The sequence below is a fragment of the Phocoena sinus genome, chromosome 10 (assembly GCF_008692025.1).
Source record: "Phocoena sinus isolate mPhoSin1 chromosome 10, mPhoSin1.pri, whole genome shotgun sequence".
Taxonomy (NCBI): domain Eukaryota; kingdom Metazoa; phylum Chordata; class Mammalia; order Artiodactyla; family Phocoenidae; genus Phocoena; species Phocoena sinus.
In genome coordinates, this window is record NC_045772.1 from 73,907,485 (window position 1) to 73,923,585 (window position 16,101).

At 47.9% G+C, this 16,101-nt stretch overlaps 1 protein-coding gene across 1 annotated transcript; it reads right to left on the reverse strand.

Moving 5' to 3' along the window:
- Positions 1-4,450: 4,450 nt before the first annotated feature.
- LOC116761195 (thimet oligopeptidase-like) lies at positions 4,451-14,775 on the reverse strand. The gene is given in 9 exon segments (XM_032646956.1): positions 4,451-4,685; positions 11,625-11,688; positions 12,322-12,455; positions 12,561-12,689; positions 13,571-13,786; positions 13,866-14,190; positions 14,193-14,234; positions 14,437-14,572; positions 14,764-14,775. Coding segments are annotated over 9 exon segments (1,293 nt in total).
- Positions 14,776-16,101: the final 1,326 nt, after the last annotated feature.

Sequence of the window (16,101 nt, forward strand, 5' to 3'; positions counted from 1 at the left end):
TAAGAAATCTGAGTTATAAGCAATCATCTGATGGAAGGTCAATGTACCACACTCCATTTGAAGCAAAATACAATGTAAAAGTCTTACCATGGAAGAATATCTTTATATGATCTTTAAAAAATATATACTTCAAGAAAAATAAAGACATGACACCATATTCAGTTTAAAGTCAGTGACTTATAAGCAAAGCAAAGACAGTCTGATTAAGACTGTTGCATTGTTCTGGCAGTTTTTAGGTCTCACCCATTTCTGTGGCCTTTTTAGAACCTAAGCTTCTGGGGCACAGAGAACTTCATCTTGACGTTGGACTAAGCAAATGCACGGAGCGTTTCTCAATAAATAGGCATTAAATTCTAAGTCCAGAAGGGGCCTTGAGATGCCCTCTCTTTACTCCTTGGTAGACCTGTTTTAACCAGCCCCCCCAAAACAGATTTTTTTCTTTAAATCTCAAAATTCAGAGATTCCACAATCAGAACTTACTTCTCATATTGCCTTGTGGTCTGCTGTGGGCATCTGTCGAATGGTGTAAACTCTGCGTGGGAACCCTGGCCTACCCTCCAGGCCCACCGTTTGGGCTGTTGTGGTGCCATGCTGTACTCAGGGGCCTTCATCTTTGGAGGTCTGGGCTCCAGTGAGCCTTGGTCATGTTCTTTTACGGAACCTTGGGTGCTTGACCACTCTGACCCTCAGTCTCATTTGCATGCTCTCGGGAGGATTAAAAGAGCTCATGTGATACCCAAGTGACTGAGGCAGAGTAGGCTCGGGATGAATCTTTGCCTCATTTTCATTAGCTGCGGAGAAGAGGATGACCCTAGGGATGAGCTATGTGGACTCCAGGTTGGTGCCTCTCTAACTTTAATATGGGTATGCCTCTCTTGTGGATCTTGTTAAATGCAGGCTGTAATTCAGTAGTTCTGGGTGGGGCCTGGATTCTGTGCTTCTAATGAGCTCCTAGGTGACGGTGACCCTGAGAGCAAGGGTCCAGCTCCTGCCTTTCTGCCTTCTTTCTGGAAGAGCAGGACGTCTGCCCCTCCGGGAGGAGAAAACATCCGCAACGTGACTACTAGTAATCAGCTTCCCTCACAGGCAAGGGACCTTTACCACTGCTCCCTACCATTTTGTCTGAGGCGCAGAAAGCCAAAACACTGGCATGCTGAGGTTTGCAGCAAAGAGGAGGTTTATTCACAAGGCAGCCAAGCAAGGAAGTGACGTCACAATAGGTCTCAAATCCGCCTCCCCAAAGGCAAGGGGCTTGCGGTATCTATGGGATAAAGGATAAAGAAGCAGGGCAGTATGAGGCATGGGGAGCATGAGGAAAGGTGATTGGAAAGAGGTGTGCTCATCATTGTTCTGAGCTGGCGTAACTAGGCTACAGGGCTCAGCACATTCTCAGGCTGTAGTTTTCGGCCCTCTGATGGCGGGAGGTCAAACGGCACTGGCCCAGGTGGAAGATAGGTGGTCCTCTCCAGTCTTAACCAGCTCAGCCTAAATAGAAACAGCTGATTCCAAGTGCCTGGACAATACCCGGGGCAAACATCTTATTGCTTATGCTACATGCTATTTGGAGGACGTGCAAGTGTTCAAGCTACCTTGAGAAGTGAAGACAGGATTTGACTAATCCTTACACATGGTTTCACCTCCAGATGAGCAGAAGAGGCCTGTAGGCTGAATCTGGCTCCTGGCACCTGGAATTGGAGGCAGATGGTTTAAAAACAGGCTCTCCCACCCTCTGTGTTATCTTAGGTAGATAGACTATTGAACCTTCCTGTGCCTGTTTCTCCACCAGCAGCATGGGGACACTCAGAGTCCCTCTCTTGGGGGCTGTTATGGGGGTTCAGTGAGATATAGATGCATGCACAGGCACACGGGAGACACCCAGTGTGTGTTAGCTTCGTGCTTACTTTTATTAGGAGACCAGTATTGTTAGAAGATTTCTGGTTTGGACAACAAATTAGGTAGGTGGTCATTACTATAGTTTATGCAACAGCAGTTCACATTACCATTTGCAAAAAAGCAGTTGGTTGTCCAATGGGGATTATAAACATCTATTTACCATGAGCTACTGAACAGATACTTTACACAGTAACTGCTTCAAGTACTATTTAAGATCAATTCTCTATGTTGTCTTAAGCAGTTGTTAACCCCCAATTTCGTGAATAGTACCAAGTAAGTCACTTGAAAATCATCTAGAGCAATCTGTTTCACTTAGCAAGCCTAAAGCTATAGTTCAACAATTTTATTTACTGTTCTATGACAAAAATTACTCTCAACAGCTATGCCCTGGATAAGTAATCAGCTAAAGCTGGCTTGACTGACCAAATCTGATTTACTGAGTTAATAAGCCAGTTGATTTAGAAAGGTCTAATGCATATTTCTCATCCATTCGGCATTAAACTGTTTCCCATGCCTAAAATGTCTTTTTTCCCATTCGTACATATCCAAATTCCTACTTCTGTGCCGTAGGGCTTGGCTGAACTACACCTGCCTTTAGTGAAACTTTTCTCACCTGCACAATTGGAGATAATTTTAGTCTCCTCAAGACTCCCATGGGGTTACCTCTGTTGTGACACTTGACGATTTGGTGGCATATTTTATTTTATTTTATTTTATTTTAAATAGCCTTCTGTTACTCCGTGCACATCAAACAGTAAATGCTTTCTCCTAGTAAACGTGCATAACAATTTTCTGAACTCTTCTGCTCTGGGCAAGATTCATAAATACACCAGGCAAACATAGTGAAAGAGGAGACAGTACTTGTGTTATATTCAGTTGGGTCTTGATACCTAAGTGTGACTCTTAACCAAGGATTATGCAGTAATTAAGGACACAGGTTAAAGTTGTTTAGAGTGTGTCCTAAAGTCTCACTGGCAGAATTTAAATCTCTACTCTGGAAATTGTAGACCTGAGACAAATTACTTCCCTAAACTTCATTTCCTACATCTGAGAAAGATAATAGTATCTACCTTGTAGTAGACTGAATAATACCGTTGCCCCCAAATGTCCACCTTCTAATCCCCAGAACCTGTGAATGTCACCTTAAATGGCAGAAGGGACTTTGCCAGTGAGATGAAAGTAAGGGTTTTGAGATGGGGAGATTCTTCTGGACTACCTGGATGGACACAGATGTAACCACTGGTGTTCTTGTAAGAGAGAGGCGGAGGGAGTTTTTACTCCAAAGAGAATGTGATGATGAATTGGGGTTGGATTGATGTGGCCAGAAGTCAAGGAATGCTGTCAAGGAAACAGATTCTCCCTTAGAGCCTCTAGAAGGTGGATGGACGGCCTTGTCAACTCCTGGTTCCAGCCCAGGGAAACTGGTTTTGGACCTCCATCTTCCAGAACCATAAGAGAATGAGTGTGTTTTGTTTTACGCGAGCTCATTGGTAGTCATTTGTTACAGCAGCCATAGGGAACTAATGCGTACCTCATAGGAACTATTTCTCCATTTAAAATGTGTGACTGGAAACACACTTGGTGGCATGTCTGACACACAGTAGGTATGCTACCGTGGGTATTTCTTGGAAACTGAAGCCTTTGTTTTGAGGAATCATCGAAACCAGTACAGTGGTTGCCATGTTTCTCCTTGTTCATCCTGGTGACAAACCTGTAGAGAGAGCTCCATCCTTTCCCACAGGACGCCCACCCCCTAGTACTTACAGGGAAGAGGTTATGTCTCACTTCAGGCACCTTCCTCTTTTACTTTCTACTTTTTTTTTCATTAATCTTCATCCAACTGGCATTTCTAAGTTAAAAAAAAAACAAAAGAAAGCAAAACCATTTCTCAATGGATTCAGATACTACCCCAAGTTAATATTCCAAACATGTTCTTGTTCTTCCAGGTCTCAACACCAGAAATTTCTGAGCTGAAATTTTCATCCTGGGTTTCTGCCCGCTACTTACTGTGTGGCATTAGACAAGCTATTCAACCCCTCTGGGCCTCAGTTTCCCCCAAAAAAGGTGAATATTATGAACATTACCTACCTATAGGGTTGCCATTATGAGGATTAAGTGAGTTAATATTTGCTAAGCACTTAGAATATGACTTGTTACAGTCTAAGCACTACAGTTGTGCTTGTTAATAATAATAAATGCAATTCCAAGCGTATAACTTACTCAACTTTCTGTCATAACTTTGAAGTGTTGGTCTATCTGTTGGCCAGCATTGCAGGTAAATGAGTCGAGGCATGGGCTGAGGCATTGCTACCAGTGAGTGTTGTGTTCCCAGAACTAGGAACAGCCGTGTGAAATAAGTAGTGGTTCTACTTGGAGATGGGGCAGACTGGAAAATGACAGCCCTGGGAAGGAGGTGTGGTGTCCATAGGTTTGGTGTCAGAGCTGCTGCCTGCTGAAGCAGCGATGCCAGCTTAAGCCATAAATGGGGGGGGGGGGTGCTGGGGAAAACAGGGGCAGAATGGAAAGGGAAAACAGGGGAAGAACGGAAAAAGATAGCCTAGGGAGGAGGTGTGGTGTCCATAGCTTCGGGGTCAGAGGTGCTGCCTGCTGCAGCACCGATGACACCCGAAGCCGTAAATGGGGTGCTGGGGAAAAGAGAGGCAGAATGGAAAGGGAAAACAGGGGCAGAACGGAAAACGATAGCCTGGGAAGGTGGTGTGGTGTCCATAGCTTCGGGGTCAGAGGTGGTGCCTGCTGCAGCACTGATGACACCCGAAGCCGTAAATGGGGTGCTGGGAAAAAGAGGGGCAGAATGGAAAGGGAAAACAGGGGCAGAACAGAAAACAATAGCCTGGGAAGGAGGTGTGGTGTCCATAGCTTTGAGGTGAGATGGGCTGCCTGGCTGATCTGAGAAAAGCGAGTGACAGTGGGAGAGCTTCTCCCTAGCTGCTAACTCTTCTCAAGGTCTAGCACGCACTGAACACTGGCCGGCTCAGCCTGGGTGTTGACATTGCATTGTACGTGTCACAGAGCAAGGGCGGGCGGGTCAGGGGGTGGGCTGGGGGCCCCACGCAAGCCCAGCTCCTGGAGAAACCCGGCCCAAGGGCAAAGAGCCTGACCCCTTCCGGACTTTCTAGCTGCTGGGACTTGTCGCTGTGGGTGGCAGGTGTTTGGCACCGGATGGGCCACCATGCGGAGACTGTTGGAGACTGTGGAAGCCTTCTCCTCCAGAGCTCACCCTGCCTGGGCACCAGCTCTGCAGGCCCCTCAGCCCTGGGTATGTATCGGCCAGCCCTTCCCCGCAACGGGGCCCAGAGGCCAGAGCCTGCCGAGAGCTGAGTGCAGGAGGCACCCAGAGCTTGCCAGGCTGTGGCCCGCCTCCTCCGTGGACCTCCCCAGCTTGTCCGCGAGCCCTGGAGACAGGAGCGCCTTCTCCAGGGCTGCTGAGCTGCCAGCATCACCATGAGCCAGGCGGTGAAGGTTTCTGAGCAGGGGATGCAGAGCCCTGACCTGACTGGGTGCTGCACCCCACAATGTCGCTTCCTGGCAGGTAGGTTCTTTCTTCACTTGTTTTTCGAAATTTGGTAAAAGAACATTTAAACCTTCGACTGTTCTTCAGGGTATACAGATGGTAGTGGCTTAGCCGGGATTTGAAGCAAGCCTGTGTGATTCCAGAGCTCGTGCTCTGGACTCTGGTGCCTCCTTATCATATATGCTTCATGTGTTACTTTTGCTTTTTTTTCTTGAAGTCGTTATGATACTTAGCCCTAAGTGCCATACCTGTAACGAACACATACACTGCCCTGTAGGAGGTGTTCTTTTGTTCAATGTGTGAATTGGTCATCCACCACACTGGGTTCTAATCTCAGAAGATAGGTCGGGGACCACCAGTTGTCAGCATAGCACCATCCCACATTTCTAATTGAGGCTTGCAGCCTAGATTTTTCCCTTTGGTCTAGTTTGAAGGATCCAGGTATGTAAAGCTTATATTCTTGATAAATCATGGGCTATCCTGAAAGGAATTCATCAATGAATTATTCTGTATGGATTAGAAGCCAGTTTCTCTGGCCTTCCTGGAGTATATCCAGTAAGGCATCTCATTCATGTCTATAAAGCAAATATATCATTTATTGCAACTTCAGCATGGAGCGATGTATTGGTTTAAAATAAAGTACGATCAACACAATTTGGTCATTGTGAGTATGCCGGCTGGGTCCACTCTTTACTACACATATGTAACTCTAGAGCTTCTTATGCCCCATAGAGGAGACATACTCTTGTGTGTCTAGGACAAGGGAAACATGTGTTGTTATTCAGGAGCTGGAAGCTACAGCATGACAGGAAAGAATTGAAAAATCCTGGTCTTGGTCTACACGTCGTTTTACCTTGTTCGAATCTTGTTTCTTTGGCTTGCTTCATTGGAGTGTTTTCTCTCTCCTGGGACTGACATTGTGTATTATATATCAGGCATGTAACATGTAGAAGTTTCAGAACCCAGAATCATATAGATCCATAAAAATTTATATATTTTTGTTTAAAATCTATTTAAAATAACACTGGGCATAATTCATATATTCCAAAAGTAGTTTGACCCTCTGCTCATGAGATTCTTTTTATGGTATGTCAAAGCAAATTTGGACTTCCATCCCCAATAAACTTTGAGGTTGGAGGACACAAAAGCTTTTGCTCAGACCTAAATTCTGTCTGAAAAAAAAAGGGTAACTATTATAAGCCCTTTCTGACCTCTCCAGGAGCAGAAATGATTTACAGCTATGGCATTGAACCATAACTTCTTGATCTCATTTGAGAAGAGTTCAGTAAGAAGCAGTGTCTTGAGTTTTGTTTGTTGGTTCCCTGTTTTCTTGTCTTGCTTACCAACAATCCACTGTAATACATGAGTGAGTATGGCAGCAGGCTGAGTGTTCCCTGGAGCTCATTAAATGAACGTTTTTTCCTAAAATGACTTTTGTCTCCTTGTTTTCAGCCCCTCTTCTTTCCTCTGTCCTTTACTATAACCAGGGCTCAGCAAAAGCTGACTGGCTTTGTGCAGACGCTACTTAGGGTAGTCTTTTCTTCATTATTTTATTCATGGCCCCTCTATTTCATTGTTTGCCTTCTCGAAATGTGTTGAAATCTTTCTGTGGTTGATGACTTCCACAATGTCTTGGCTTTTATTGGTTGATTAATTTTGGTATTTCTGCCGTTTTATTTAAACATGGTTTCAGGAGGACCAGAAAGTAAATATATTTCCTAGTCTGCCATCTTGAGCTGAAAATCCCTGTGGATTTTAGCATCCAATGTTCCCATGGGTAAAAATCCCAACCTTGGCATTAGTAGATGTACACTCAAGATTTCAGCTCTTCTTGAGCAATCACTAAGGCTTTAATATGCGGTCACTTCTAATGGGAAAATAATAACTATCTCATGACGTTGATTTGAGGATTAACTTAGATAATGGACAAGAAAATGCTTTGTAAGGTTTTAAAATCTATAAAAAATGTTTTTTGTTATTATTTGATTTGTTGCTATTTCAACTTTAGCTGACAGTTGTTTGTGATCTTGCTTATGTGAGAAAATGCCTTCTGGTTTATTGTTTTGAAAGCCAGATTATATTTTTCAATAGCTCAATGGAAATGGCATCATTTGTGACGTTTAAGGGTGAAGGCATAAATGTTTCTTGACATTTGAATCAACTATTGGTCTTCTGGGGCTTGTCCTTATTCTCCTGCAGTCTCTAATCAACATGGCCTCCAGAGAGATCCTGTTAAAACATAAGTCAGATCATGTCACTCAAGTCTCTTCAATGGCTTCTTCACAGGAAAAGCAAAGTCCTCAAAGTGCCTCCACAGCCCTAGAAATCTGGGCCTCTGTTTCCTCTCTGACTGTTTTCTTTTCCTCTCCACTTTGCTCCCTCTGTTTTCCACACACTGACATCCTTTCTGCTCCTTGGATACTCCAAGCCCACTCTTGCCTCATTGCCTTTCCATCTGACTGTTCCCTCTGCTTGTACTATTCACTTCCCAGATATGCACCTTGCTCCCTCTCACAACCTTAGGTTCCCTCTTAAATTTTATCTTCCCCAGAAAGCCCTCAGTGATCACTTAGTTTCGGATCGCAGCCTCCTCCTACCAGCTGACAATCTCCATCCCCCTTCCCTGCTTGCTGTTTTCCTCCAGCAGTTACCTGATATACTAGTTATTCTACCCATTTATTCAATTTTTATTTACGTATTTACACTGACGATTTTATATTTGCTTCTTTACTTTTGTCTCTCCCCTCAGCTCGAGAGAGGCTATATTCATCTGTGTTTCCTGAACACGCCTAGAAAACATACTGAAGAAGGGTGCCTGAAATTTGGTAAGGGACCCATCAATTTTCTTGGCTGAATGAAGAAATATGTTCATAAATTAATGAACAAATCTCTGAGGTTTCTGAATTAAGGACTAATGGGAAGAGGAAGGCAAATGGTTGGGACAGGGTACTGCAAGAAGTAGTATTTGGAGTACTCTGATAGCTATCCTAATAGATAACATTTTGTTCATTTAAATAGTTTTAATGAGAGAGCTGGGAACTAGGGACACACAGCATCGAGGTTTTATAATGCATTCTGTAGAGTTCTTTTCAAGTGTGTTCAAATATCATTGAAAATATATGCATGCATATAAACCCCTGTTACTTTATTTAGTGCTTTACAAGAGCCCCTCAAGGAAGGGGTAGTAGCAACTATCAGTATCCTTCCTTTATGATGAGCTTAATTTATTCAAAATTACATCATAATTTATTTGTAACTGTGAAACTAGACTTAGTTATTTAGTAGACCCTCCCTAGAAACCTATGACATTAATAAAACCAACAAAAATGTGTTCAGTTTCCAGTGATACACACACTACAGACTCAATTATGTGTCACCTATTTTAATGAAGGGAAGAAGTGATTTAACAAACACAGAGCAAACAGAATATGAAGTTTTGTCCTCCATTAATATTAGTAATGGATAAATTGGGCTCCAACGCCTTCAAGGTAGCTTGAGACCATCATCTCTGTGTCATGGGCAGGGGGATGCTTGGCCAGGATGTCTTTCTGTGTCACTGAGAAAAATTTCCATAGTATATAATGATACTTACTGAAACAGATATGGGGCATTTGGGTAATTAGGAATCCGTTAGCATATTTTTCTGGAAGCCTTGACTACAAAACGAAGATAGTAGATTTGGACACTTTCGGCTATGCAGAAGTTGTTTGGGTATTCATCTTTATGCCGAATGAAGTAAACTTATTTCATCTCTGCAGTTTCCCATATACCATTTTCCCACCTCTGTTTTGTGTTTGGAAAGACTTTTAGAAATTAAAACTCAAGTGAGTGACGGGCTTCCCTGGTGGCTCAGTGGTTGAGAGTCCGCCTGCCGATGTAGGGGACACGGGTTCGTGCCCCGGTCTGGGAAGATCCCACATGCCGCGGAGCGACTGGGCCCGTGAGCCATGGCCACTGACCCTGCACGTCCGGAGTCTGTGCTCCGCAACGGGAGAGGCCACAGCAGTGAGAGGCCTGTGTACCTCAAAAAACAAACAAAAAAAAAAAACAAAATGAAAAGAAAAGAAAGTTAGTGACAACTTAAATGATATATGGAAGGAATATTTTGCTGACTTACAAGAGCATGCAGAATTAAATATGACCCAGTTGAAATGTTAATTTTATTTTAATGTGTATATTGGGGTGGAGTCTTAAAGGTGCCAGAAAACAAGCATTCACCCATCCTGTTTGGAACTGCAGCACACAGACACCTTCAGTTACCAGTTCTGTTCATTCCACAGAATCATCTTGGGCAAACATACTGTTTTTTATGTACCTGGTATATATCTTAATTAGTTTGAAGAATTTCCCAAATATCTGTTAATATGTAGTTCTCCAATTCCAATCTTGCCTCGTCCTGTACCAGTGACACAGCACACAGGAGTTTTATTTCTCTTTCTTTCTCTGGGTTGTTGAGAACCCAACGGAAGAACGATGGAATGGCATCAAAGAGATCAGGGTTCTTGACTCAGATTTACCATAAAATAATAGTGTCCTCTTGGGAAAATTATAGTTATTCTAGGCCCTTTTCCTTTTCTTTACTTTGACAGAGCTGCACTAGATGACCCCAAGTAACACTGCACTCTTTGCAGTAGTAGCTTAGACGTTATTGGTTTCCTGAAACAAATGAAGACAGTGGCACAGGAAACTGTGCAAGATCTCTGTAACTATGTTTTCTTAGAGTTGCCTCCATTTTACAGATGATAAGATGGCTGAGCACAGAAGTAGGTGTTTTGACCAGAGGTTCCAGAGTAGATGGAACTGAACCACAAGCTTCCTTCATTCCTGAAGCTCACTTAGCCAAAACATAGGCTTCTGAATATAAAACTGTAAAGCATATTATCAGTATGCTTTAAAAGAAGCGGTTCTTCTAGGATTTCTCATTAATAGCAGGCGGTTTTGAAATTCTTAGAAGATCATCTACTTTTGTGAGATTTACAGCTCTATTTTCCTGTCAAGCAAGTTGTATTAGTGCCAGACAATCATCTGAGCTTCTGCATGCTTCTCTGAACCTCTTGAATTTTTCTTCTAGCTATCTGAAATTCATGCCAGATAAGCCTTTTTGTAGAGAGCATGTACAGACTTGTCTATTTTCATATAAGAAAGCGATGCAGTGAGCCAGGTCGGGGGTTAAGCCCTCATTCTCAGAGTGGTATTGAGCTCCTGGTGAAATATAATCATCATTTCCTCAGAATAGAAAAGCAGTTATCTCAAGTTTTTAATGCCATTAACTATTTATACATTTATGTATAATACATATATTTATTGTACCTACGAGGTGTGCTCTCTTTGGGAAGTACAAAGCTATTTGGGACATAAGTTGTTCACTTTTTTGTTTTCCCACAAATACTGGGAAGGTCTATATTTTACTAACATCTAGAACAAGCAGCTAACACAGTGTCTAACATGTAGTCAATACATATGAAATAGGTAAATGAACAGATTTTTAAGGAAGGGCCAGGACATGAACAAATAGAAAATTTTCATTTTCAGTCACAAAGCCAAAACAGATATAAAAATGATACAGACAACAAGTGCTACGGTCATTCAAAGAAGGCATAGAATTGATACAACAAGGATCTCGTCTATGTCACAGGGAACTGTACTCAATATTTTGTAACAACTTATAAGGGGAAAGAATCTGAAAACGGAATCACTGTGCTGTACACCTGAAACGGACACGACATTGTAAATCAACTATATTTCAATTAAAAAACAAACAGACAACAGCAACAACAAAAAACCAAAGAGGTCATAGAAGTTCTTATGAGATTCCAGAAGAGAAGAGAAGCCAAATGAGGACGGGAGAGAAGGCTTTTGAATCAGTTCAGAGGAGAAGTCACAGAGGAACTAGTCTTTGATCTGAACTTGAGATTAAGATTAAGATGAATTAATCTGAATTAATTAAGATTGCAACACAGGGCTATTACAGATGAAGGTAATCACATAAACTTACTATACTGAAACTTGCAGAGGTTATGAGTGTTGTTCAAGATCCCAAAGCAAGTGCATTGTGGAATCAGAATTTTAAGTGAGGCCTAATGAACTAAAAACAAACAAACACAGAAACAAGCCCTTCCTGTGACACCACGTTGCCTTTGAAGTCGTTTTTTTTGGTGGGTTGGCAGAAACTGGTTCCAGTGTTTCTTGTAGGACTGACTGGCCATAGGACTGGGCGTCGTAGCTTCCTGCCAGGCGATCGAGGGTCGCAGGCAGGTGGGTCACTGGGACACACGCGGAGGGGCTCCTGCCCGGCCCCCTGGCTGCTCAGTGCCCCTGCCCCAGAGCAGGGGTGGGGGCCTCAAAGCAGCCTTGTCTGAGTCCCCTGCCACTAGAGAGATTATTGGCCCAACATTTGTAGAAAACAGGGACCTTGCTGGCAGTTCAGTGGAGGGACACAAATAAATCTTTGCCGACTTTCTGCTGAAGCTCACGAGGGTTCACTCTTAAGCCTCTTACAAGGTCAGCTGCCGAGGCTGCGAGAGATGAGTCAGGGCTCGCCCTCCACCACGGGCAGATCGCTGGTTAAAGCGCTCACGAGGGAGTGAACCGCGTGTCCGCACCGACACGCATGGGCAAACCTCGTTGATGCCTTCTGTCCGGGGTATGAAGCCCTCTCCTGCCTTTTCCAGGCTCTCTAGAAAGCATGTGCAGAGCCTCCCACCCCACCCTCGGACTCCGCGGGCCACAGCTGGAGGGACCAGCCAAGGAACCGTGGCAGGAAGAGGCCAGAGGTCAGCGGGCCTCGGCCGGAGCCCGTCAGTCGGTCCCCATTCACACACCACCAGACGATCCTCTGGACCTGGGCAGTAGCCGCCAACCGACCGCTAAGGTGGGGCCGGCGTGCGCTTGGCTACCTGGCATGGCTGGGAACCCCAGGATCTCCTGGCAGAGGTAAGCATTCTCCTGGGCTGGGTCTGAGGGCGTCTGCGTGTGCAGGGCCTGAACCACCTTGGCCAGGACAATCTGGCGCAGGTTGAAGAGGCCTGGGGGGCGGGAGGAAGGAGACAGGGGGCTGGCACCGTGTCCAGGCCGCGCTTTCCAGCCGGGCAGACCGGAAGCCCCCTTCCCTTCCCTCGGTCCGGCCGCATCTGGGTTGGCCTCCCGGGACTTGATGAGCTTGTCCAGCAGCTCCTGAGGGATGGTGCTGCCCGTGCCCCACCAAGACTGGCAGCAGCGCCAGGGCCTCACAGGGCACGGTGCCCCCGGCCCCGGAGACTTCCCTCTGGTTCTCATCACCGGCTGTCACCAGACTTGCATGCAACGTTCTTTTCTTTTCTCTCGTCTTCTTTACGTCCCTCAGCCATGCAATGCGGTGAAGCCCTGAGGCTCGCTGCCACGTCGATACACGCTGAGAACACAATGCTCAGCGAGAGAAGTCATACACAGAAGGACACACAGGGCATGACCCCACTGAGGAGAAACGTCCAGAGCAGGTAGATCCACAGAGTCAGCGAGTGGGTTCCTGGTTGTCAGGGGCTGGCGAGGGGACGGAGTGATAGCTAAGGGTGTGAGGGACATTTTCGGGGTGATGGAAATGCTCCAAAGCAGTAGTGACATCTGTACAGCTCAGTAAACTGTCCCCACACGCCGTGGTGCAGCCTGTGAGAGCATCGCTCTCAGGATGAAGGGCTGACCACAGGAAGACTGAACGAGCAGTGGGTCCTGGGCCCAGACGCTCAGCTGGCGCCCCGCATGTGGGGAAGTCACTGGGACTTGCTGAGCCTCCACAGAGACTGGCAGCAGCCCCCAAGCTCACAGGGCACTGCGCCCCCGGCCCCAGAGCCTTCCCTCTGGTTCTCATCACCGGCTGTCAGCAGACTTGCAGGCAACGTACCTTTCCTCTCTTTTGTCTTTTTTAAAGGCACCTCTTGAGTACACGTATTTACCATGCAGGGAACCAGCCCTGACTCCTTGATCTGGGTCTTCCAGCCTCTAGAGCCTCGACGACATCCATTTCCATTATTGATGCACCCAGTGCCTGGGGTTTGATGATGGAAACTGACACCGAGGGCGTCACCACGTGCGGGGTGATGTCAGTGAAAGAATCCCATGGCGAGGGCCTGCCTGAGGACCACGCATGCCCGGGCCCTCCCTGACCCTTGCCTGCAGCCCTGCGCCTGGGATCGGAGCTGGTGCATCGCGTGCCCGACGTCGTGGAAGTTGGTCTCCCGCTCATCATGCTGCAGCAGGGAGGGCAGGTTGGGCGTGGGCTTGGTGAAGTTGACCACCACGGCCGCGATGGTGATCTGACAGCTCCCATGGTGCTGTAGGCAGCCTGGCTGCAGGCCGAAGCAGGCCGCGTGCCCGGACTTCCCCTCCCTGTGGAGGGACATGGATGGGGCCCCGCTTCCACAGAGGAGCCCCGGCCCACGGCCGACAGGTTCCCCCACGCACGCACCGAGGATAGAGATCAGGTAGAACTTGCCAATGGATGACCTTGCCCGAGGCCGCGTCCCAGACCGTTTAGAGCCTCACATCTTCGTGACACATGTTGGTGCCCTCCTCCAGGTTGAAGGTCAGCCCCAGCAGCTCCTGGGAGATGCCCAGCAGCCCGCGTGTGACCGCCTGCATGGGGAAGGACTCATTGAGCAGGTACTGGTCCACGTGGTAGCGCGTCTCCTCCCACTGGTTCATGTAGTAACGCAGGTCCCAGGTGTTGATGGGGCCGTCAAAGTGCAGGCCCCGACTCTGGCACCCGGACTTCTTTAGCTCCAGGATCATGGCCGCTCCTGCTTCCCGAGGGGCTTCAGCTTCTGGGCCAACTCACCTCCGGGCGGAGGGGAGAGGCTCGGCTATGTCCCTGGGGCGACCCCCCCAGCCATCCCCGACCCCACACCCCTCGAGGCAGAATGAAGGGTCTGGGAAGGTGACCCCCAAGGGCTGACACAGTGGGGTCTCAGGCAGTACCATGTCCGGTCAAGGTCCGCCTGACCCCATCCCCACTGGGACTCAGGGGGAGGCGGTGTTACCTAGGCCAGTGGCCACCACCTGGCTGGTCTTGTCCATGTTCATCTCCAGCACGGAGTCGGCATGCGTGTGGAACCCCAGCAGGCGGGACTTCAGGGCCTGCAGCCTCACCAGCTCCCTGAGGATCACGCAGTTCTCCTAGAACCCAGAGACGGAAGGCGTTGGGGACCGAGGGCCACGCCCTCCCCGCGGGACCGGACCAGGTCTCTGCAGGTGGGCAGGGCTCCCAGGCCACTGGCGGGCACAGCCAATCCTCCTGGCCCGGATTTCTAGACAGTTTGGTGCTGTCCTAACACATGGTCTTATATTAACACAGGTCTTTTTGGAACCAGAAACGGCATGAACATGATGGGCTCTAAGGCCAAGGGCAGGAAGAAATGCGGCCAGCCTCTCCAGGAGCCACCAAGGGGCCTCCCCGGGCTCAAGAAGACAAACACGGCTGCCGTGCAGACAGTAGCTCAACCCCACGGCGCCCGAACACCCAGCCCCTGGACGGTGAGACACCTGTTGCTGCAGGTGGCCCATGGCTCACTGATGAGGCCTGGCCCCAGGCGTATGCCACCTTCTCAGGGGCCACCTCTCCGGTCTGCAGTGGGGTTCTCCTGGGAGCCCCCAGTCACCACAGGACCAGCGTGGCCTGTCTGTAGCCCAAGAAGGTGGGGACACAAGACTGTCCCCCGTGCCCCCCGCATCACCCGCGAGGCCGAGCGAGCACCAGTGGTGTCTGCGGGGAAGATGAAGGTCTCATGCACAGCCCCCATCCACAGAAGCACAGACTGCAGCCACATGCACTATGGAACAAACACAAGTGTCCATGCAGGACCCAATGTCTGAATGTCAAGGCCATGCCCGGGCCACAGTGAGAAGGTGCATCCCCCATGCAAGCCACAGAGAGGGGATGGGGGGGCCATCTGCGATTCTGAGCTCATCGGAGGGAGAGGGAGAGGGAGAGAGGTAGACAGAAGTACAGAGGGAGAGAAAGAGAGAGGGAGGGAGAGACGTCTCTTCCTTCCCTGGGGGTCCTCTAGTGCAGCCAAGGCTGAAAACCACTGCATTTTGGGAGATGGGTCCTCATGGAAGAGTTAAATAGTAGCTCATGGCATTATCGACACATATTAAAAAGGCCCCAAATCTTGGGGAGTCAGGGAGGGGAGTGTCGGCTGCCTCGTAAACGAGGAGAGATCGGGCATCAGAGGAGGTGCCTGTGCAGCCTGCGCCCAGGGCCCCGCAGACTTCATCTCCCAGTGGTGGTCCTGGGCTGGAAGTCAGCGGGGATGCTCTCCAAGCATCAACGCTGACTTCAGGGCTGATCTAAAAGGCGCCTGGTGTTTGTTGAAGCAGAAAAAAGAGAAAGCAGTAGGGAGAGGATGGGAGTGGGAAGGGGAGGGAGCCCCCCTCCTCAGCACTTCTACCGCTCTCCCTCTCTCTCTCCCTTTCTCCCTCTCTCCCTCTACCTCGCTGCCTCTCACTCTCCCTCTCCCTCCATCTCTCCCTCTGCCTCTCTCCCTGTCCCTCTTTCCCTGTCCCTCTCTCTCCCTCTTTCCCTCCCCCTCTCCCTCTCTCCCTTTCCCTCTCCCTCTCCCCCTCTCCCTCTCCCCCTCTCCCTCTCTCCCCTCCTCTCTCCCTGTCCCTATTTCCCTGTTCCACACGCTCTGGCTCTACATCTT